The following is a 22424-nucleotide window of genomic DNA, read 5'->3' on the forward strand; positions in this document are numbered from 1 at the left end:
TTTTGGATTATCCACGTCTCTGACCCCATACTTCTCTATGTGGTAAGGGCCAGTTGGCTAGGGTATGACAAAGCCTGAAGTTAATCAGAAAGATGTCTGACAGCAGAGGAAGTAGCAATGTCAATGTTGAATTGCAGGTAGAGAGCAGCTTTTGGACTGAGTGGACATAGACCCCCTCTAAAATGTTGGTAAACAAAGGCCCTAAGAAATTGGCAAGTGCCCTCACAATTCTTCATTTGAAATTCAAAAGCAAGACCCTGCATTTCCTTCTGGTACTAACCCCAAATGTCATCACCAATTGCTCTGCATACCTTAGACTGTGCTGGCAACATCTCATCGCCTCTCAGGCTCATCTTCAGGGTCGGACTCAATGATAACTTATGGCCAATTTAGAAGAAGACTGGAGTAGGGGATAGCTGGCCAAGATTGTGTGGTTTTAATAAAGAGCTATATTGTGCTCTGTTGCCCCCAGAAACAGCCTGGATTAGAATCAACAATAAAACAAAAACTAGAATACAAGCTACCAGGGAATGGGGTGGAGGTGGAGAATGGAGAGTTACTACTGAACTAGTACAGTTTCTGTTTGGGGTGATGGAAAAGTTTCAGTAAGGGTTAGTGGTGATGGTAGCACAACATTGTAAATGCAATTAGCACCACTAAATTTTATATTTGAAAGTGGTCAAAATGGGAACTTTTAGGATATATATGTATATATTTCCAGAATAAAAAAAAATTTAAAAACCACTGAACTGTAACACAGTGAACCCTAAGTAACCTATGGATTATAGTTAACAGTATAATTATAACAATATGGTTTCATTAATTGTAACAAAAGTACCACACTAATGCAAAGTGTTAAAAATAGGGAAAACTGTAGAGGGTTGTATATGGGAAATCTGTACTTTCTACATGATGTTTCCGTAAACCTACAACTGCACTAATAAAAAGCACACACACACACATTTTTTTTTTTAAATAGAGTTAGTTAGATTTAAAAAAAGATAACTTGCATCTCCATTCAGGAAGATTCAATTTCTCAAATTTTTTTAACAAAAAGCAATCCTTTTGGTGTGTGTCAATATATATTCAACCCAGCACAGAATTCAGAAATGACGTATGTTTCTTTTTAAAGTATTAGAAACTGTGTGCATGTGTTTTTTTTTTAACAGAGGCAACTGATTTTTATTTTCCCCCTAAACTATGATTCAACAAGTTTCTTATTTACTTCCCAAGGGGAAAGAGAATATTTTTGTCAATCATCACCCAAAATAAAAGACCACTCAGTGACTTGCCTAATTAATTAAAACAACAATCATCTTGTTATGGAGTTGGCTTTTACATTTCAAGCTATTTTAATTATAAAATAAAATGTCTATTTTAAAAGACACAGAATTAAACTATTTCATCCAGGTAAACATGAGAAACTGAAAATACTCTTTTTTTTCACATTCTTCTAGTTTATGAATAGACTAGAAAAGGGTTAAAAGCTTTCCTAATTTTTCAATTCCAAGGGGAATCCATCCAAACTGTTTCTATTATTAGAATACAAAATGGTAGTTAAAGAAGTTACTGTGCTTATCAACTGAATAATTCATAGTCTCCGAAGAATTCAGTTGCTTTGGCTTCTCTAGTTCCTTAGTATGACTCTCTTTAGAACTGGATCCCCAAACATATTTCTAGTCCTGAGTTATGAAGGAGTTATAAAGGAAACCATAGCATACAGAAATTGTTTTCAGCAGTTAAAAAGTGGCCATGTTAAGCATTGAGAACAACAGCTAGACAATAAGCTTGAGAGAGCATGAACTATTATAATCAGTTCATAAAACTCTTAAGATTACATGCATAGTGTCTGAAACTACATAGTTGGACATTCCAATCTCTGTTTCATGATATCTTTGGGCTACTGAGATTTAAACCCTTTGTGCAACCTTCCAAATAAAATATGTAAACAAATTTAAAAGATATATAAATACTTTAAACATATTTCTCATACTCTAATATAAATTCAAATTATTTTCTATAATGAGAAGCACTGAGAATTTTAAGTCCAGAAAAATAAGCACTTCAATTAGTGAGTGAAAGATGCTAATAATACTGAAAGGATTAATTTCTGCTGTTAAGCATGAGAACAGAGGCCAATTCTGCTATCACTATTCATCTAAAACTTCCAGAAACATCAACTCAGTTTTGCCTTCAGAAGAGGGGTAAATGTTAGAAACTATGTGGGAGTCTTACCTTTGACTTCATTTTTTTAAAACGGTTTTCCAAGAACAAGTGGTCTCTGCCGAATAAAGCATGGCATCAAGGGACAAGATGGCTGGGTTTTTTTTTCCTATTTTAAGTTTCATCCGTGTCTAAATTCCCAATGTAACCAGAGTAAAACCTCAGAACCCTTGGAGAAGTCATCATTCCCCAAAGCCCGCAGTTTACTCCTCCCTGCATCAAATTTTCTTTAAGTATTAGCTATTTTGAAAGGAAATCTTTCTAAAAAGCATTACTCACTTCTTAAAAGGAGTCTGCTTAAAATAACTGAACTAAATGTCTTGTTTTGATAATGCCGTGTTATCATTTGTGAACACCAGTCTACTGTGATATACCAACATACCAATTAGGAACCAGCTTTCATTGAGTTTGCTAGGTGCCAGGCACTGTGCTAAATGCTTGTTTTCCTTTCTCTCATTTAACTCTAGGAGGTAAAATATACCTAGTAAGTGATATTTAGCTACTACTACCACCCAGGAAGTGGCATATACCTAAATAGTGGCCAACCCAGGTCAGTCCAACTTTAACACTTAAGCTCTTAGCCACTGCGTTATGCTGTTTCTCAAGAAAAATAAAGTTTTCCTGTCAAGGAATCCAAGGCTGGGAAAGTAACAAATTCTAGCCACCAGACCACACAGTCAGTGTGTTGGATTGCCTGACCCCACACGAAAAGGCCCCAGATGGCTACATGTTTAATGGTCTGCTTTTTTATAGTTGACATGCTGTGGATTTCATTTCTTCCAGGTTATACATAGATATATATACTTTTCTGGCATTGCCAGTGTGTCTAATTTACCTCTTTACCACAGCTCTCTATTTAGATGCTGTTTTCCAGTTTACAAAGTGCTTCCACATACCATATCTCATCTAATCCAATTTGCTATTTCTAATTGGTTTGGGAGTAAGCAACCAGATTACTCATAATTCTAACATGCTTAGATAAGTAAAAGTAATTAGGCTCTGAGTGAGGGCCTAGGGCAGTCTCCTGGGAATAAAGCACATGACTCTTAGTGCAAAGATGTGATGAGGTCTCTTTTGCAGACCAGATCTTCCTAAGCATTCAATCATTCAATTAATCATTCATTTACTAAACATTTCCTGAGCACCTGCTATGTGCCATGTCCTATGCTCTGGTTTCTGCCTTCGAGATATTGTAAGTATCGTGCTGGAGATAGATAATGCAAGTGGGCAGGCAGAACAAAGGTAGCATGGCACAAGGGATTATGGCAAAGTGGACAAGAGATGCCCAACTCAGCAAAGAAGATTGTCTAGAAGAGCTGAGGCTAAAGGAGGCTGATCTTTCTTTCTTTATAGTTCTCAGCTACGTGGCTAACACTTGAAATTGTCAGATTACTGAGTTCTTGATAAACCAGGGAAATGGTTCTCAACCCTGGCTGCATATTAGCATCACTTGGGGAGCTTTAATATATATAGGCCTGATCATGTGGAAAACTCTCAGGCAGTACCTACTAAAGTGGAACATATATATACCCTATGCCCCAGCAGTTCCATTTTTGTTATAAACCCAACAGAAATGTGTGTACATGTGCACCAGGAGACATACATGGGATATTCAAAGCAACCAAAAACTGGAAACAATGCAAATGTCCATCAATGGAGGACTTGTTTTAAAAAAACAAAACAAAACATGGTACAGCTATTCAATGGAATTATACTCAGCAATAAAAAAAAAATGAACCACTAGTACCCACAGCAACACAGGTGAATCAAACAAACATTGAGCTGACTGAAAGAAACCTTACACAGGCAAGAACACTGTGTATGATTTTGTTCATATAAAGTATCCAAACAGAAAAAAACTTATCTCTGGTTTTAGAAGTCAGGGTAGTGGTTCCTTTTAGTGAGGGGTAGTGATGGAAGGAGCATTTCTGGGTGCTGATTATATGGCTGTGTTCAGTTTGCAAAATTCATCAAGCTATATACTTAAGATTTGTGCAATTTCATGATTGTATGTTATACTTCAATATAAAGTTTATTAAAGATATTCTTTTAAAAGAAAAGAAGGGAAATACCAGTTCTAGGGCCTCACCCACCATAGACCAATTAAGACAGAATCCCTAGGAAGGGGACCCCAACATTTGTATTTTTAAAACACTTTTAAAAATCACTCCAGATGATTTTAATATACAAACTTTTTTGACAACCAAGGGGTTAGGCGTTCATGTATTTATCAATAGCACATTTGGCCAAGGCTATAAATTTTGGAACAAGGTTATCAGTGAAACATCCTGGCTCTGCTTTGCACTAGTAGTGTGAGGCATTTGTCTGGAATATCTCCAAGCCTCAGTTTCCACAACTGAATAATAGGCACATCCCTCCCAGGATTGTTGTGAGAAGTAAATAAAATAGCATATTTAAAGCACCTAGCAGAGCACCTGGCACATAGTAGGCACTTGAAAAATGGTAGGTACTCAACTCCTTTTCCTCTTAAGTACAGTGATGAGCAGACTGCTGTAAACAAACAAAATTCACACCTGCCGATTTCTCCTCCTGAATGAGTTTCTTTGTAAAGACCGAAGTAATATTATACTGGGACTAATGATGTCAGACGAATATCAGACATTCCTAGGCCCTAGCTGCTTGCTCCTGCTCTCTCTGAATATGAATGGAGAGGAGACAGGCAGGGGTAAATACAAACCACAGACCCTCCTTTGGAAAGCTTTGTTCCTGTCTTGAACCCTAAGAACAGCACCAGTCCTGTGCAAGCAAAGTCAAGGCCAAGATCTGAGTTGGCAAAAAGAACAGAAAAAAATTAGAAGCTCAGAAGACATGCCATTCATAAAATGCATCAAATGAAAGACTTTTGCACAAAATGACATATTTTAGTAAAAAAAAAAAAAGGCAAACAAAACAAAACCCTGGAGATCCACGTTAAAGTTTTAATTCTACTATTGATTAGCAGCATGACTTCAGTTAACTAAACTTTGCTCAGTTTTTCTGTCAAATGAAAGTAATGCCATCTCTCCTACTACCTTTACAAAGGCACTAGATAAGATAGAGTTCCAGATAAGATAAGTAGAAGGCATTCAAAAACATTAAGCCTAAGGAAATGCAAGAAGAGAACACTAGCTGGAAATTTACTTTGTTCAAAACTCAAATCATTGCAGCACCCCACCCCCCACCCCAACCCAGACAGAGACAGAACCCTCTTGTTTTTACTGCTCCAAGTACATCCAGAGGCTACACCAGCGTGAAGCTCGCTTATGTAAGAAGGGACTGCAGCATTGCCTGGCATGTAGCATAATACTTTAAGAGAAATCCTTGGAAATGCCTCAGCTGAAGTACAAGGGCAGACCCAGGCCTTACGTTTTAGACAGAGGTGCTGTCAGTTGCAGAACACCAGAATTGTGGCCGGAGCAAATGATGTCATAGGAGCTCCTCTTACCATGGTCAATGTCAAAATTAAGATGGGAAGTTCAAGGGCAAACTGCGGTTTTTCCAGGAAAATATAAGTTAGGACAGCAGTTTGAAAACTTAAAAATTATTAACACTTTACCGACCATCAACCGAAATTTGTCCTGTTCTGTAAGGTTTTTTTGGTTTATGCAAAGCTTTTATTGACAAAGATATACATAGTTGCACAGAAAAACATATTCCTTTACTGTATTTTTACTCCCACTAGACATTAAGAAAGGAAAAAGGAAAAAAAGGATCACGTAAATCACCCCTATATAAAAAAACAGTGATAAGCCACAAATAAAAATATAAGACCTTTGAAGAGACAGAGATAAACTTGAGGGCTCTCCACTCGAGAGCTAGAAAAGAAATAGCTCAAATACCTGTTGGGTTCCTAACTGACCGGAAAATGAAAACTCGGAATTAACTATAGGTACACCGGAACACCTTTCAGAGTGTAAGTCTTCCCCATCCACAAACCGTTCCTGCGGCATACCTGCTTATTCAAGACCGAAAATAGTCCCAAATGTACGGATGCTAGCGGGGGGTGGGGGTGGGGGGCGGCATCAAATTAGTACCAAGAGTACTTTTGACTCCTGCTGTGGTTGCGAGGGAGGGGGGAAAGAAGGGATCAGGTCAGATGCAAGCCTTACGGCCAGAACTGGGCGACTCGCCCCTAAGTTTGGCGCTTCCTCGCTCTGCGCCCCAGGTCCCGCTCCCCGTCCCCTCCCCCTGCAGGGAGGCTCTCAGTGAGGCCCTGGTGGAGAAAGGACACCCCGCGGTTGGGAGCCAGGGCGGTGTGGGGGAAGGGCGGCTCCTCTCCAAGGCCGGTCCTTTGACCAACCCCTAAACCCTCGCGCGCTCCCCTTCCCGCTGACCCCTTGCCCCCAGGCAGTTCACCTGGTTCGGCCGCTGCTAGCCGGTCCTCCGGCTGCTCGCTCACTCCAGCCGCGCTGCCACCGCCTCCTGGAAGTGGCTCGCCCTCCGGAGTCACGGGGCCGGCAAGCGGGAGGGCGAGCCTGTGCCAAGGCTGCGGGAACCGCTCAACCCAGCCGGAGCTGGGACTCTGCCCTGAGCACCGCCGCCACCAGGGCGAAACTGGAGAGCTGGGCTCGGCTCGCTCGGGCGGGGAGGGGCGGCTGCAACTTTGCTCCTGGACACGGGCGAGGAGGGGGCGCCCGTCTCCGAACTCCGTGCCGCGCCTGCAACCTCTGCAGTCCAGGGATGTTTTTTGTTTGTTTGTTTTAATGCTTTTTTTTTTTTTTTAATCTAAAAGGAAGCCAAATCCTTTCCTGGCCCTCAAGTTCTTGCAGTCAAAGCCGAGGGCCGAGAGGGGTTGGGGGGGAGCGCGCCCTGCTGGGTCCGCTGGTGGCTACGGGGCGAGGGTGCACGGGGCGGCAGCGGGCGGGCAGGATTGCCCGGGAAGCCGGTCTTCGCGGCTATTCCCGACCCCGCTCAGCTGCCCGCACTCGCCCCCTCCTCCCCGGAGCCGGAGCCCGGCCTGGAAGGACCGGGCCAGCGGTGGGGAAGCAGTGACCCGGACCTGGATCGCCGAAGTAGGAACTGGAAGTGACAGCGGCGCAGGGCAGAGCAGCAGCAGCAGCAGCCGGGGTAGCCCTGACAGCAGCAGAAGCCGCGGTGTAGCAGCCACACTGCGCATGCTGCTGCCGCCTTGTTCAGCCTGGAGCGCAGGGCTGCGGACGCCCTGCTGCGAGCCACTGCAGGAGCCGCGGGCGGGAATCCCAACCTGATGGACTAGCCCTTTCTGGTGGCCCGCTTCCTCCCCCATCCCCCGACGCAACTCTGAACCCCAAACTGTAGGGTGTGCCGCTGAGGCACTCAAACAGGGAAGCGCTCTCCAGGGATACCCCCCCATACCCCCACTTCCTTAAACTATCCTGGATGTCTGGGCTCTCTGATAACAGGCCCCAAATCAAACAGGGAGAAAAAAGGCTTATGATAAATGGGAAGTGTTTATAACCTTACTTGAAGTAAGGATCGCCGGAGTCGTGGGTGACATTCAATGAAACTCTTGGAACTTCCATTAGGGGTGTCTAATTTGCTCAACAGAAAAAAAAAAAAAAAACCAAAAGCCTGTTTAGTCTTCCCTCTAGCTCAAGTTGAGCAGCTAAATATGAAAAACTTTGCCCAGCAGAAACTAATGGAAATGAGCCAGTTAAAAACAGAATCTGCAACTATTAGACATTATCTAATCCCTACCCTAGTCAATAGATGAATCACCTGAGGGCTAGAAAAGGGAACTCTGACATCACACAGGTGTCAGTATCAGGGCTTGAAGGAAGGTCTGCTGATACCCATTAGGGCTACTGGTTAGTTGCCTGGCCTTTTGCCTAACTCCTCCGTGGAGGTCCTGCTCTCTTAGAGCTGGGAGTTCTCTTCTGGGAAATTTGATCTTGAGTCGTGATCATTATTAGAGCTGCTCTATTTCCAGAACTGCTTCCCTGTGGAGCAGTCCCTGGGAAATGCAAGTCGTCCATCCCACAGGCACCCTCTTTTGGGAGGGCACCCATGCTGTTCCAGTGACAAGGCAGATGGAGTGAGTCAGGGAGGCAGGAGGCAGCGAGGGGGTGGGGGCAGAGAAAAAGGCATAGTGCTACCAGCTGGTACAAGAAAGGGGGGGGAGAAAGAAAGAGAAAGGAAGAAAGAAAGAGAAAGGGAGAGAGAAAGAAAACAGAGGAAAGAAGAAAGGAGGTGGGGAGGGAAGGGAGGAAGAGAGGAAGGAAGGAAGGAAGGAAGGATGGATTTAAAGGAGGAAAGAGAAAGAAGCACTAACTGAACCTCCCATACATTCAATGAAATCCTTTGTGAACAAAACACTTTTTACAAAGTAGGCTTGTCCCAGAAGCAGAATAGGAGATGGCACATTTCCCTGGCAATGGGTTGATAGTAATGGTGGCAGAGGAGGAAGCAGGACTACTTACTGGAGATGAGGCAGGATTAAGGACTGGCTGAAAGGAAAACAACAGGGCTAGAGTTTTCACAGAGCAGTCATCATTTGGCTATAGCCAAGGCAATGCAGTTGGAGAGGTCCTACCCAGGCCACTCTTAACTGATCAGGACTCTATGTATCCCTGACTCCAACCAAGTTCAAAGGCAGCACAAAAACAAAATTGCCATTGCTAGAACTAGTGCCTATGTCAAGGGACTCCCTGGTCACATAAGTGACAGTCTGCCTAGACATGAGGATTTTTTTCATATATTCTGGAAGATTTTCTCTCAAGGCCTGTGGTTCCTCCCTGTGTTCTCCTTAATAAAAGCAAATAAGAAAGATTTGTTTGGTCCACAATAAAGGAAATATAACTCACTAGGAATCATGGAAATGTAAATTAAAGCATTAAATGAAAGACATTTTCACCCATCAGTTTAGCACACATTAAAGATGAATAATATCCAGCATTGGCCAGGAACATGAGAAAGAAGACATGTTCTATACTTTTGGAAGGAGTATAACTTGGTATAGCACTTTTGTAGGGCAATTTGACTGTATCTATTGAAATTTGACATGATAAGCCAATGTGCTGGTTTGAATCTATTATGTACACCATAAAAGCCATGTTCTTTTATTCCAATCTTGTGGGGGCAGATTTATTGCGGGTGAGAACTTTTGATTAGATTATTTCCATGGAGATGTGACCCCGCCCATTTAAGGTGGGTCTTAATTAGTTTGCTGACATCCTCTACGAGAGGATACAAGGCAGAAACATTTTGAAGAAAGCTCAGAGACACTTAGAGAGAAAACACTCAGAGACATTTTGGAGACAGCCGTTGAAACCAGAACCAGGAGAGAAGCTAAAAGATGAAAACCAGAATTTGCCCCAGAGAAGCTAAGAGAGGACCCCCAGATGCTTAGAAAGAAATGCCACGGGAGAAACAAGCAAGGATGCACAGGAGCTGAGAGAGAGAAGCTGAGACAGATGCCCAGAGACATTTTGGAGAAAGCAACGGAAACTAGAAGCTAAACCCAGCAGAGGACCAGCAGACTCTGGCCATTTGCCTTCCCATGTGACAGAGGAACCACAGAGGCCATCGGCCTTTCTTCAGTGAATGTATTATCCCTAGCTTGGACACTTTTATGGCCTTAGAACTGTAAATTTGTAACCTAAAAACCCCCCTTTATAAAAATAAATCCTTGTCTGGTATTTTGCATTTCAGCAGCATTAGCAAACTGGAACAGCCCATGTCTATAAAGACAGATGCTTCAAGAATAATCACAGATGTGCATAAAGCTGTATGTGCATATGCACAAAGACCAAGTGGGATTTATCCCAAGAATGCAAGATTGATTTAACATATGAAAGCCAATCAATGTAATAATGGACAAAAAACCACATGGTCATCTCAATGGACACAGAAAAAGCATTTGACAAAATCTAACACTCTTTCATGACAACAATGATGAACAAACTAGCATAGAAAAAATACTTCCTCAACCTGATAAAGGACATCTTTAAAATTCCACAGTTAACATCCTACTTAATGGTGAAAGACAGAATGCTCTCCCTCTAAGATCAGATACAAGACTAGGATGTCTGCTTTCACTGCTTCTATTCAAAATTGTACTAGAGGTTGTAGCCAAGGCAATTAAGTAAGAAAATGAAATAAAAGGTATCCAGATTGAAAAGTAAGAAGTAAAACTACATCTATTCAGAGGTGACATGATCTTTTTTTTCTTAGCTATTTTTTATTCAATTTTATTGAGATTGTTCACATACCATGCAATCATCCAAAGTGCACAATCAATTGCCCATGGTACCATCACACAGCTGTGCATCCATCACCACAATTAATTTTTTTCAAATTTTTAGAGCATTTTCATTACTCCAGAAAAGGAATAAAAACAAAAAAGAACACTCAAATCCTCCCATACCCCTAACCACCCCCCCTCCATTATTGACTCACAGTATTGGTATGGTACATATGTCACTGTTGATGAAAGAATGTTAAAATACTACTAACTGTAGTACATAGTTTGTAATAGGTATATTTTTCCCTATACACCCCTCTATTATTAACTTCTAGTTATAATGCCATACATTTGTTCTAGTTCATGAAAGAGATTTCTAATATTTGTACAATTAATCATGGACATTGTCCACCACAAGATTCACTATTTTATACATTCCCATATTTTAACCTCCAACTTCCCTTATGGTGACATATGTGACTCTAAGCTTCCCCTTTCCACCATATTCACACACCATTCAGCACTGTTAGTTATTCTCACAATAAAATGTGCCACCTTCACCTCTGTCCATTTCCAAACACTTAAGTTCAACCTAGTTAAACATTCTGCTCATAATAAGCAACTGCTCCCCATTCTTTAGCCTCATTCTATATCCTGTTAACTTATATCACATGTCTGTGAGTTTACATATCATAATTAGTTCATATCAGTGAGACCCTGCATATTTGTCCTTATGTGTCTTATTTCACTCAATAGAGTGCCCTCAAGGTTTCTTCATCAACCCATTTTTTAAAATGGTTTTGTTCACACACCGTATATTCTGCCCTAAGTAAACAATTGATGGTTCCCTGTATAATCACATATTTATGCATTCACCACCATCACCACTATCTATATAAGGACCTTTCCATTTCTTCCACAAAGAAGGAGGAAGAGTCAAAGAAGGCAGAGAGACAAAAGAAAAAGAACATGAAAGAAAAAAATGACAGCTAAAAAGCAACAAAAGGAAAGACAGAATTAAAATAAAGTACAATAAAAGAGTCAGACAACATCACCAATGCCAAGAGTCTCATACCCCTTCCTTATATACCCCTCTTATAGGCATTTAGCTTTGATATATTGCCTTTGTTACATTAAAGGGCGCATAATACAATGTTTCTGTTAACTATAGTCTCTAGTTTGCATTGATTGTATTTTTCCCCAAAACCACCCCATTTTTGACACCTTGCAAGATTGACTTTCATTTGTTCTCCCTCATGTAAAAACATATTTGCACATTTTATCACAATTTTTGAGCACTCTAGGTTTCACTAAGTTATACAGTCCCAGTCTTTATTTTCCTTCTTTCCTTCTGGTGTCCCACATGCCCTTAACCTTCCTCTTTCAACCATACTCACAGTCATCTTTGTTCAGTGTACTTACATTGTTGTGCTACCATCACCCAAAATTGTGTTCCAAACCCCTCACTTCTGTCTTTTCCTATCTATCTGTAGTGCTCCATTAAGTATTTCCTGTAGAGCAGGTATCTTGTTCACAGACTGTCATTGTCTGTTTGTCAGAGAATATTTTAAATTCTCCCTCATATTTGAAGGACAGTTTGCCAGATATAGGATTCTTGGTTGGCAGTTTTTCTCTTTCAGTATCTTAAATATATCACACCACTTCCTTCTTGCCTCCATGGTTTCTACTGAGATTTCCACACATAGTCTCATCAAGCTTCCTTTGTATGTGATGGATCATTTTTCTCTTACTGTTTTCAGGATTCTCTCTTTGTCTTTGACATTTGATAATCTGATTATTAAGTGTCTTGGTGTAGGTCTATTCAGATCTATTCTGTTTGGGGTATGCTGTACTTCTTGGATCTGTGATTTTATGTCTTTCATAAGAGATGGGAAATTTTCATTGAATATTTCTGCTATTATTTCTTCTGCCCCTTTTCCCTTCTCTTCCACTTCTGGGACACCCATGACATGGACACTCATGCACTTCATGTTGACATTTGATTCCCTGAGACATTGCTCATATTTTTCCATTCTTTTCCCTATCTGTTCTTTTGTGTGTAGGATTTCAGGTGTCTTGTTCTCCAGTTCTTGAGTGTTTTCTTCTGCCTCTTGAGATCTTCTGTTATATGTCTCTACTGCATTTTTCATATCTTGTGTTCTGCCTTTCATTTCCATAGATTCTGCCAGTTGTTTTTTCAAACTTTCAATTTCTACCTTATGTTCACCCAGTGTTTTCTTTATATCCTTCATCTCTTTTGCCATATCTTCCCTGAACTCATTGATTTGGTTTTTGATTTGATTTAGCATATTTCTTTGGAAATCTTTAATTGATTGTTTCATTAAAGTGAAACAATATCTCAACTGTATCTTAATTGAGGTGTAAGTTTGTTTCTTTGAGTGGGCCATATCTTCGTTTTTCCTAGTATAGATTGTAGTTTTCTGTTGTCTAGGCATCTGGTTTCCTTGATTGCCCCAATCAGATTTTCCCAGACCAGAACAGGCTCAGATCTCAGAAGGGAGCAATATTCAGTATCAGGTTTCCCTGAGGGTATATCTTAGAAGATTGACAGACTTTCCTGTGAGGCCTCTAGCTGCTGTGCTTTTCCTAACCTGCCAGCAGGTGGCACTTGTTAGCCTGTCACTCCCCACTGGTGTAAAGAGGGATGGTCCCTTTAATTTTCAGGTTAAGTTGTTTCTGGATTGATTGTTTTCCCCCAGGCCCTGGGGACTGAGTTCTGAAGGGAGGGCAGGTCCTAGAGCTGGGCTCCAGCCACTTCCTCTTAGAGAAGATACACCCCCTAGGGAGTTATCTTCTGCATTTGAATAGGTCCTTTGTGACTCTGCTAACTCCACCCCTGTTTGGGTCAGAGCGTGGTGAACCTAAAATGGCTGAGGCTCTCTTCACTGAGCTTCTTGGGTTGAGAGAGAGAAAGGGGGAGAGAAAACCCCCTTTCAGAGCCAGTCCACAGGCCCCCAGCTTTGTCCGCTGGCCAGAGACATCAACCAGTCTCCTGGGCTCCCTTTCCCAGGGCACAGGTGTCTTCTGTCTCCCTAAGGTCAGTCTCTTAATGTCTCTGTATTTTTTTTCTTTTTTTACTTAACTTTTTTTCTCTCCTTCAGCTCCACCTCCTCTCCACTGGGAGTGACCTCAGGGTACTTTGCTGCTTGTTAGGGGTTTGTCTATGTTTGTAGTTTGTATTCAGCAATCCACATTTGTTAATTAAAACCCCAGTTGGAGCTGGGCTGAGCTAATTTAGCTGGCTCCAGTTATGCTGCTTTCTCCCACAGTGAGGTCTTGTAGCTCAGCCTGCAGTAGGGGAGAGGGCTCCTGGCACAGTGTTCTGCAGCTTTTACCTACAGATTCTATGCTGTGATCTCAGCCATTCCACCGAATCTGGGTTGGTGTAGGATGTGTAGACAGTCATAGTTGTCCCCCAGCAGTTGTTCCAGATTAGTTACTAGTTGTTCCTGGTTGTTTATTAGTTGCTCCAGGGGACTAACTAAATTCCACACCTCTCTATGCTGCCATCTTGCCCCTTATTCAACATGATCTTATATAGAGTAAATCATAAGGAATCCACCAAAAACTATTAGAACTAATAAACAAGTTCATTAAGTTTGGAGGATACAAGATCAATATACAAAAATCAATTGTATTTATACACACTTGTGATGAGCAATCTGAAAATAGAATTTTAAAAAACAATCCCATTGCCAATAGCAACAAAAGTATAAAGTACTTAGGAATAAATAGAGCCAAAGAGATACATGACTTCTATACTGAAAACTACCCAACTTTGTTGAAAGAAGTTAAAGAAGACCTAAATACATGGAAAGGCATTCTGTATACATGGATCAGAAGACTTAATATTATTAAGATGGCAACACTCCCTGCTATGGCTTGAATTGTGCCCCACAAAAAGATATGTTGAAGTCCTAATCCCCAGTACCTCAGCATGTGCCCTGATTTGGAAATAGGGTTGCTACAGGCAAGTTAAAATGAGGAGAAGGTTGGGCCGTTAATCCAATATGACTGGTATTGGGGAGAGTTGATATTGACAGACACACAGAGAGAAGACAGCTATGTGACAATAGAGGCAGAGATTGAATGATGCCACAGCCCAAGGAATGCCAAGGACTGCCAGCCACTGCCAGAAGCCAGGAGAGAGGCATGGAATATATTCTTCCCTACCAACTTTAAGGGAGCATGGCCCTTCCAAGATCTTTATTTTGGAATTCTAGGCTTCAGAACTGTGAGACAATAAACTTTTGTTGTCTTAAGACACTCAGTTTGTGGTACTTTTTACCTCAGTCCTAGAAAATTAAGGTGCTCCTCAAAATGATCTACAGATTTGAGGTAATCCCTATAAAACCCCCAGCTCAGTTATTTGCAGAAATGGACAAGCTGATTCTAAAATTCATAAGGATGAGTAGAAAAATAGGGGAAGGAAACAAACAAATAAACAGACAAAGGTACCCACTGTTCTTTTTTACTTTAATTGCTCTTTTTCACTTTAATTATTATTCTTGTTATTCTTGTGTGTGTGCTAATGAAGGTGTCAGGGATTGATTTAGGTGATGAATGTACAACTATGTAACGGTACTGTGAACAATCAAATGTACGATTTGTTTTGTATGACTGCGTGGTATGTGAATATATCACAATAAAATGAAAATTTTAAAAAAATAAAATAAAATAAAATAAAACAAGTGACAAATAAAATAAAATAAAATAAAATAAAATAAAATACATAAGGGTATGCAAGTGATCCAGAATAGCCAAAATGATTTTGCAACTGAAGAACAAAGTTGGAGGACTCACACTTCCTGATTTGAAAACTTACTATAAAGCTATAGTAGTCAATTCAATGAGGGAAAGAATAATCTTTTCAACAATTGGTGCTTGGGCAATTGGATATCCACATGCACATGAACGAATTTGGACCCCTACCTCACACCACATATAAGAAATTAACTCAAAATGGATCAAAGACCTAAATATAAGAGCTAAAATTGCAAAACTTTTAGAATAAAACATAGGAGTAAATCTTCATGACCTTTGATTAGGCAATGGTTTCTTAGATATGACAACAAAACAAAGCAACAAAAGAAAAATTAGATGAATTGGACTTCAAACATTTTTTTCAAGCTTGTGCCTCCAAGGACACTATTAAGTTTGGGGAGGGGCTTCAGAAAGTGCTTTGTTTCTCAGATGTCTTAGCAGACTACTCCAACCAGTTACTAGCTTTGTGATCCTCTAGAGATCCTAAGACACTGCAGCCTCTTGAGAAAATGGAGGCAATTTGGAGAAGCCAATTGGCCACCCAATCAGAGGATCAGAAGGTGACAGCTTTTAATGTGGCCACCACATGGCCACAGTCCAATACTTCATTTGTCAGTGTGGTGCTGCATCTCTTGCTCCATTTTTACATCATTTCAAGCTATCATTCTTTCTTCAGATCAATAGTAGCATGCTCTGGGCATTAGTCAAGCCCTGCTCTTCTTACTTTTTGTACATTTACAGTTTTATATAGTCAACAAAAATTCCAGGCACTGTGCTAGGCACTTTGGGCCTGGGAATTACTCTATCTAAAGTGACTTTTGCTACTATTTGTGTTTAGGTCTCTCTCCTATCTACCTGGGGGTGGATGGTCAGCATTCTTGGCTACTGGGTATTCCTCAGCACAGCTTTCAGTCTTAGTCTCATTCCTCATGTACTGACATATATATATATACATATATATATATGTATATATATATACACATACGTATATATATGTATATATATGTATATATATATACACATACATATATATATGTATATATATATACACATACACATATATATATATTAGAGCAGTAGTAGGTTTACAGAAAAATCATGTAGATAGTGGAGTTCCCATATACACCCCCTTACACACACACACAACACACACACACACACACACACACACACGAGTTTTCCCCATTATTAACATTTTGCATTAGTGTGGTATCTTTGATAAAACTGATGAAACAATATTATCATAATTATATTATTAATGATAGTCCATAGTTTACGTTAGGATTTACTCTTGGTGTTGTATACTTCTATAGATATTTTTTAACATTTTTTTCTGGTAACATAAATACAACCTAAGATTTCCCATTTTATCAATTTTCAATTGTACAATTCGGTGATGTTAACTACATTCATATTGTTGTGGTATGGATTTTACTGGACATCTCTTAGGGTTCTAGAAGTGCCTTGATATGCTTCCTATGCATCCCTTACAAGCATGATTTTGCACACAACAGTGCAAAGAACACTACTTAGTAACAGTGACCAGCTATTGTACATGTTTTCTGTGCAATGAGATAAGTACCTTAAGATACCTAAAAAAAACCCACACAGTAGATATTATTAATGTCCTCATTTTACAGATGTGGAAACTGGAGTATAGAGAAGTGAAGTAACTTTTCCAAGAGGCTAACCCAGGCCCTTCAAACTAGAGATCATATGTGTCTGAACACAACATCAGACACTGCCTTATTATAATGGTCATAAAAGTCAGCCTAAATCATCAAAGAGAGGTCAAAATATGCCCAATGCCTTTCATTTAATAAAACAGAAAATGATGATATACTTTAAAAAAATATTTCCATCCAAAGAAGCTAAAAAGATTTTCAGCATTGGTACTTAAAAGGGTAAGCATTAGTTAGCCTGGAAAATCCACTTTAGTGGAACAACTCATTCCCCAAAAATGACAGACCCAGGAGGTGTTTCTGTATCATCTAGTATTCTTAGAACTGTAAATAATCTCAGAATACCCTCTGATGGCTTCAGAGTCCAGAAAGCATTGGGAACCTCACCATCTTTTGTTTGACAAAAGAAAAGGAAAATACCATGATCTGTTCCATAGTAGACATCATCTATAGGTTATATAGTGGTCTCAAGCCACATCTACCTCAAAAGCCACACATAAACACACATGCATGCAGCTCCAATTGGGCAATAGGGAAACCTGGAATAAAATATTTGGAGACAAGTGTAGCCTGATGATCGGGATAAGTTGAGAAAAATTGTGAAGGAAGCAAAGTTTATCTGGGACAATGCTACTATTACTGCTAATGATAATAATAATAGCTGCCACTTGGAGAATGTATACTATGTGCCAAGGTGCTCTTCCAGGGGCTTTATATGTAATTGTATGAATTCTTTGAAACCTCACCCAAATCCTACAAGATAAGTGCCACTGGTATTCCCATTTTCCAGGTTTTCCATGTCAGGAGACTAAGGCATAGAATGGTGTCCAAGGTCTGAAAGCTACTGGTGAGAGAGGACCGAGAGTTGAATCCAAACAATCTGGCTCCAGAGTCCATGCTCCGAACCATTCCAAATGCTGCTTTTCCCACAAATACTACTACTACAGCTTGTCCACTCATGCAGAGCACTTCTTACATCCCTGGCCCTGTGCTGAGCCCTCTGCATACATTATCTCAGAGCCCTTGTGACGTTGGAGCTCTTAGTACTAAATTATTATTCAGTAACTCATCTGATCCTTAAAACAGCTCCATGAGGTAGATGTTATTCATGTCTGCATTTTACTGATAAAAACACTAAGGCATAGACAAGTTAGATAACTTGACACACTGGTGAAGGTAGCACCTCTCAGCAACACTCCTTACATATGTAATATAAATATATATAATATATAATGCAATATTATTTAATTTTATATATAATATAAATAATGCAATTTAATTTAATATACAATTTCTACCTCAGGGCCAGGTTCTCTCAGTCTTTCAAGGCCTCTCTTCTAAAGTGCTAAAAGGAAAAAGTGACAATGGGGGATTAGCAGTAACCCTCTACAGCCAGGGGCCCATTTTAGGTTCCCCTTAGTAAAGAAGCATACCCACTCAAGCTCTGTCACTGTAAGCCTACCATCAGTGCTTGGATGCTGTATTTAAGAGGAATCATTTTCTGAGTATTTATTATTTCTTTGGAACTGGCTTCTGGAAAAGACAGACTAGTAATCCACCACTGGGGACAACCACCAACCTCAGCTGTGGGTTCCCATAAAATGCTACCTCTGCTTAACTTGGTGGCCATTGACAGTGAAATCAAACCAATTACTTTTACTAAAAGGTGGTCTTCATCAGCAGAGTGAAAAATGATGATAAGAAGAAAGGCAACCTGGGTAGGCTTACCTCTACTTGAAGGGTTGCACATCCTTTCAGGAAGTCATTAATATTGTTGATGCAGTCTGCTTCGTTTTGGGGCTCCAGACAATACTAGAGAAACATAATCAAATGTCAGTTGGAAATTGCCAAGAGATGGAAACAACCCAAATGTCCTTCAACAGATGAGTGGATAAATAAAATGTGGTATATACACACGATGGAATACTACACGGCAGTAAGAAGGAATGATCTTGTGAAACATATAACAACATGGATGAACCTTGAAGACGTAATGCTGAGTGAAATAACCCAGGCACAAAAAGAGAAATATTATACGCTACCACTAATGTGAACTTTGAAAAATGTAAAACAAATGGTTTATAATGTAGGATGTAGGGGAACTAGTGATAGAGAGCAATTGAGGAAGGGGGAACAATAATCCAAGAAGAACAGATAAGCTATCATGGGTAAATTTAACGTTCTGGGAATGCCCAGGAATGACTATGGTCTGTTAATTTCTGATGCATATAGTAGGAACAAGTTCACAGAAATGTTGCTATATTAGGTTACTTTCTTGGGGTAGAGTAGGAACATGTTGGAAGTAAAGTAGTTACCTTAGGTTAGTTGTCTTTTTCTTACTCCTTTGTTATGGTCTCTTTGAAATGTTCTTTTATTGTATGTTTTTTTTTAATTTTTTTTAAATTTTTTTAGTTTTCATACAGTTGATTTAGGGAAAAAAAAAGTTTAAAAAAAAAAAAAATAAGGAAAAAATATGCAGAGCCCCCTTGAGGAGCTGGTGGAGAATGCAGGGGTATTGGCCTGCCCTACCTCGATGGTTGCTAACATGCCCGCAGACATAGGGGACTGGTGGTTTGATGGGTTGAGCCCTCTACCACAGGATTTGCCCTTGGGAAGACGGTTGCTGCAAAGGAGAGGCTAAGGCCTCCCTATGATTATGCCTAAGAGCCTCCTCCCGAATGCCTCTTTGTTGCTCAGATGTGGCCCTCTCTCTCTACCTAAGCCAACTTGAAAGGTGAAATCACTGCCCTCCCCCCTACATGGGATCAGACACCCAGGGGAGTGAATCTCCCTGGCAACGTGGAATATGACTCCCGGAGAGGAATGTAGACCTGGCATCGTGGGATGGAGAACATCTTCTTGACCAAAAGGGGGATGTGAAAGGAAAGGAAATAAGTTTCAGTGGCAGAGAGATTCCAAAAGGAGCCGAGAGGTCACTCTGGTGCACTCTTATGCACAATACAGACAACCCTTTTTAGGTTCTAATGAATTTGGGTAGCTGGTGGTGGATACCTGAAACTATGAAACTACAACCCAGAACCCATGAATCTTGAAGACAATTGTATAAAAATGTGGCTTATGAGGGGGGACAGTGGGATTGGGGGGGCCATGGGGATCACACTCCCCTTTGTCTAGTTTGTGGATGGATGAGTGGAAAGGTGGGGGGAGGAAACAAACAAACAAACAGACAAAGGTACCCAATGTTCTTTTTTACTTTAGTTGCGCTTTTTCACTTTAATTATTATTCTGGTTATTTTTGTGTGTGTGGTAATGAGGGTGTCGGGGATTGATTTTGGTGATGAATGTACAACTATGTAATGGTACTGTGAACAATCGAATGTACGATTTGTTTTGTATGACTGCGTGGTATGTGAATATATCTCAATAAAATGAATATTAAAAAAAAAATGTCAGTTGGAGACTGTCATCCCAGGCCAAGCAGACCAAATTCATCATTTACTGATAACTAGATAAGGTAGGCTTTTTAAGGCAGGGGACAGTGTTGCTGTCAAACCAGGAAGAGAAAAAAACCACTGCCGGAAGTGATGCAAAAATCTAAACGGTCGGTTTTTGTTTCAAATGTCACCAAACCTTTAGTCTCAAGCCGTCTCTGCTTAAAACCTTTTTCTCATGCCTTCTACCAAAGTGTGGTGATAGCAAATCAGCGAGACCAAGACCATTTTTGCAACTCGGTTCTTGCTCTCAAGCAAGGAAACAATACCTAATACCTCCCTCCCCACTCCTCATGTTAATTTATTAAAATTACATTTTCCCCTGCACTGCTCTTGACATTTTATCACGATTGTCTACATTTAATCACCACTTTATCATTGTTTCTCATGCTTAGGAAATTATAAATAACTCTATTTTCTCACTAAAAATACAAACTGGTTCACTAAGGCAAAAGAGCTATACTCAGAGTCACATTCCCTGCTAACTTTCAGAAAATAATCATAGGGCTTCACCTTTAAACTTACTTAAAGTGCCTACTTTAAAAATTATCCATGCTCATGATCATGAGTTTCCAACATTTAAAATCTTAGATTTTTAAAAGAGGGTAAGTTTAGTTTCACTTTGAATGCACATTGCATTCGAAACACATATTTGATTTCTATTGTTTTAACAAACCTTAGGTGATATTTGGATTATTTCTCCTACTTGCAAAATAGTCTCTCCTTCAATGGATAGTTCATCTTTTTTTTGTGAAGGAAATCTACATTGATCATAGTCAAACTGTCAGCAAACACCATCAATATCAGTTATAAACCATCTCATTATTCAAGAGGCACAAATGCACCCCAAGTCCAAAATATATCCTCGGTACACGGGGAGGTGTATCATGCATCTCTATAACACTGTCAGCTTGTGATACGAGTGTTCTCCTTGTCCTCTGTTGCCAGTGGTATAACAGGTTTTTACTACACTAATATTTGGGGCCTAATTACTCAAGGATAACATTTCATTTTCTGACTTTTTCTAACTTCAGAAACAGTAAGAAAGAATGTCTAATTCCTAGAAAGATAGTAAAGTAGGAGATTCCCACGACCTGGGCAACAGAAAATTTCAAGAGCTACATTATTGCTGCTCTCTGGTGGTAGGTGATCCCAAAGATACTGCAAATTTACCTTACCTTTTCCACTGAGCCAGGAATAAGTCTGTTGATTAGTTTGCACAGAACTACCCCATTTTTCAGCGAGGACTTCAAGAACTCCTCCGGATCGCAGATGGTCTTTTTGGGAGAATCTAAAACTCCCAAAGATATAAGCCATGTCACGATTCGCTCTTCTGGATTCATTACTGAGGACTGTACACTCCGAACAGCTCTCTGGGGCAGCTGCAAGGACTAAGCCACATCCGCGATTGCATCTGCTGTTGTCTTCCTTTTTACGAGTTCTCTGCTGGGGCTTGCAGAACAAAGGTTTAAACAACTTTTCTTAGACAACAGTGGAACCCACTCAAAATACGGACTTTTAAAACCACAGAGATCACACTCAAAGATGCAGACAGAATGGACAACACCAGTTTTCTTTTTCAAAACCTTCAAAACAAATTCACTAGGATAAAAAAAGAACACCACCACACATGTGCATGCGCCCGCACATGCACACACACACACACACACACACATACAAACAGTGCAAGAAGCTGTAGGGGAAGGAAGTCAGGAGGATGCTGGGGAGGGAGAAGAGAGAAGGGAGCAAGTGCTTTTGGAAAATAAAAGCTAAATAGCAATTCAGGGGACCTTGGAAATGAGACACTCATGGGGCAGTCTGGGAAAAGGCTGTCAATAAATAGTCTAATCCCAGTGAAAATCTGGCTTCTTTCAGGAGGAGGATGCCAACTGGCTCTTAGGTCAGACAGATCTGAGCCTCATGGGGATCTGTGCTGGAACAAGAAGGCTCAAAGAAGGTAGACTGAGAAAATGTTTCCAAGAAATGGCTGGGCGTCCTCTGTCTCACAGAGATGGTTTGTCACGATCATTCCTTACAAAAGACATTGAGGTGCATTGCACAATGTGCCAAGTGAATGAAGATTGTGCCTGCTGTCAGCCATCCCTGTGCATAAGCAGAAGC

The 22424-nt window shown here is 40.4% G+C and overlaps 1 protein-coding gene across 3 annotated transcripts in view; it reads right to left on the minus strand.

The window, feature by feature from the left end:
- The window catches only part of ARHGEF6 (Rac/Cdc42 guanine nucleotide exchange factor 6), a 135566-nt gene extending 113646 nt beyond the window's left edge, over positions 1-21920 (minus strand). The window contains exons 1-2 of one of the 3 annotated variants that reach the window (XM_037821148.1): positions 21482-21920; positions 18580-18663 (exon numbers count right to left, since the gene is read on the minus strand). In XM_037821148.1, the coding sequence (XP_037677076.1) occupies positions 18580-18663; positions 21482-21646 (249 nt within the window). In that variant the 5' untranslated portion in view covers positions 21647-21920. Of the gene's footprint in view, positions 1-6579; positions 6908-18579; positions 18664-21481 lie in introns of those variants that run through there. The other 2 variants (XM_037821149.1, XM_037821150.1) reach the window with 2 other exon arrangements.
- Between the last annotated feature and the right edge of the window lie 504 nt (positions 21921-22424).

Source organism: Choloepus didactylus, chromosome X (assembly GCF_015220235.1).
Source record: "Choloepus didactylus isolate mChoDid1 chromosome X, mChoDid1.pri, whole genome shotgun sequence".
Lineage (NCBI taxonomy): Eukaryota > Metazoa > Chordata > Mammalia > Pilosa > Megalonychidae > Choloepus > Choloepus didactylus.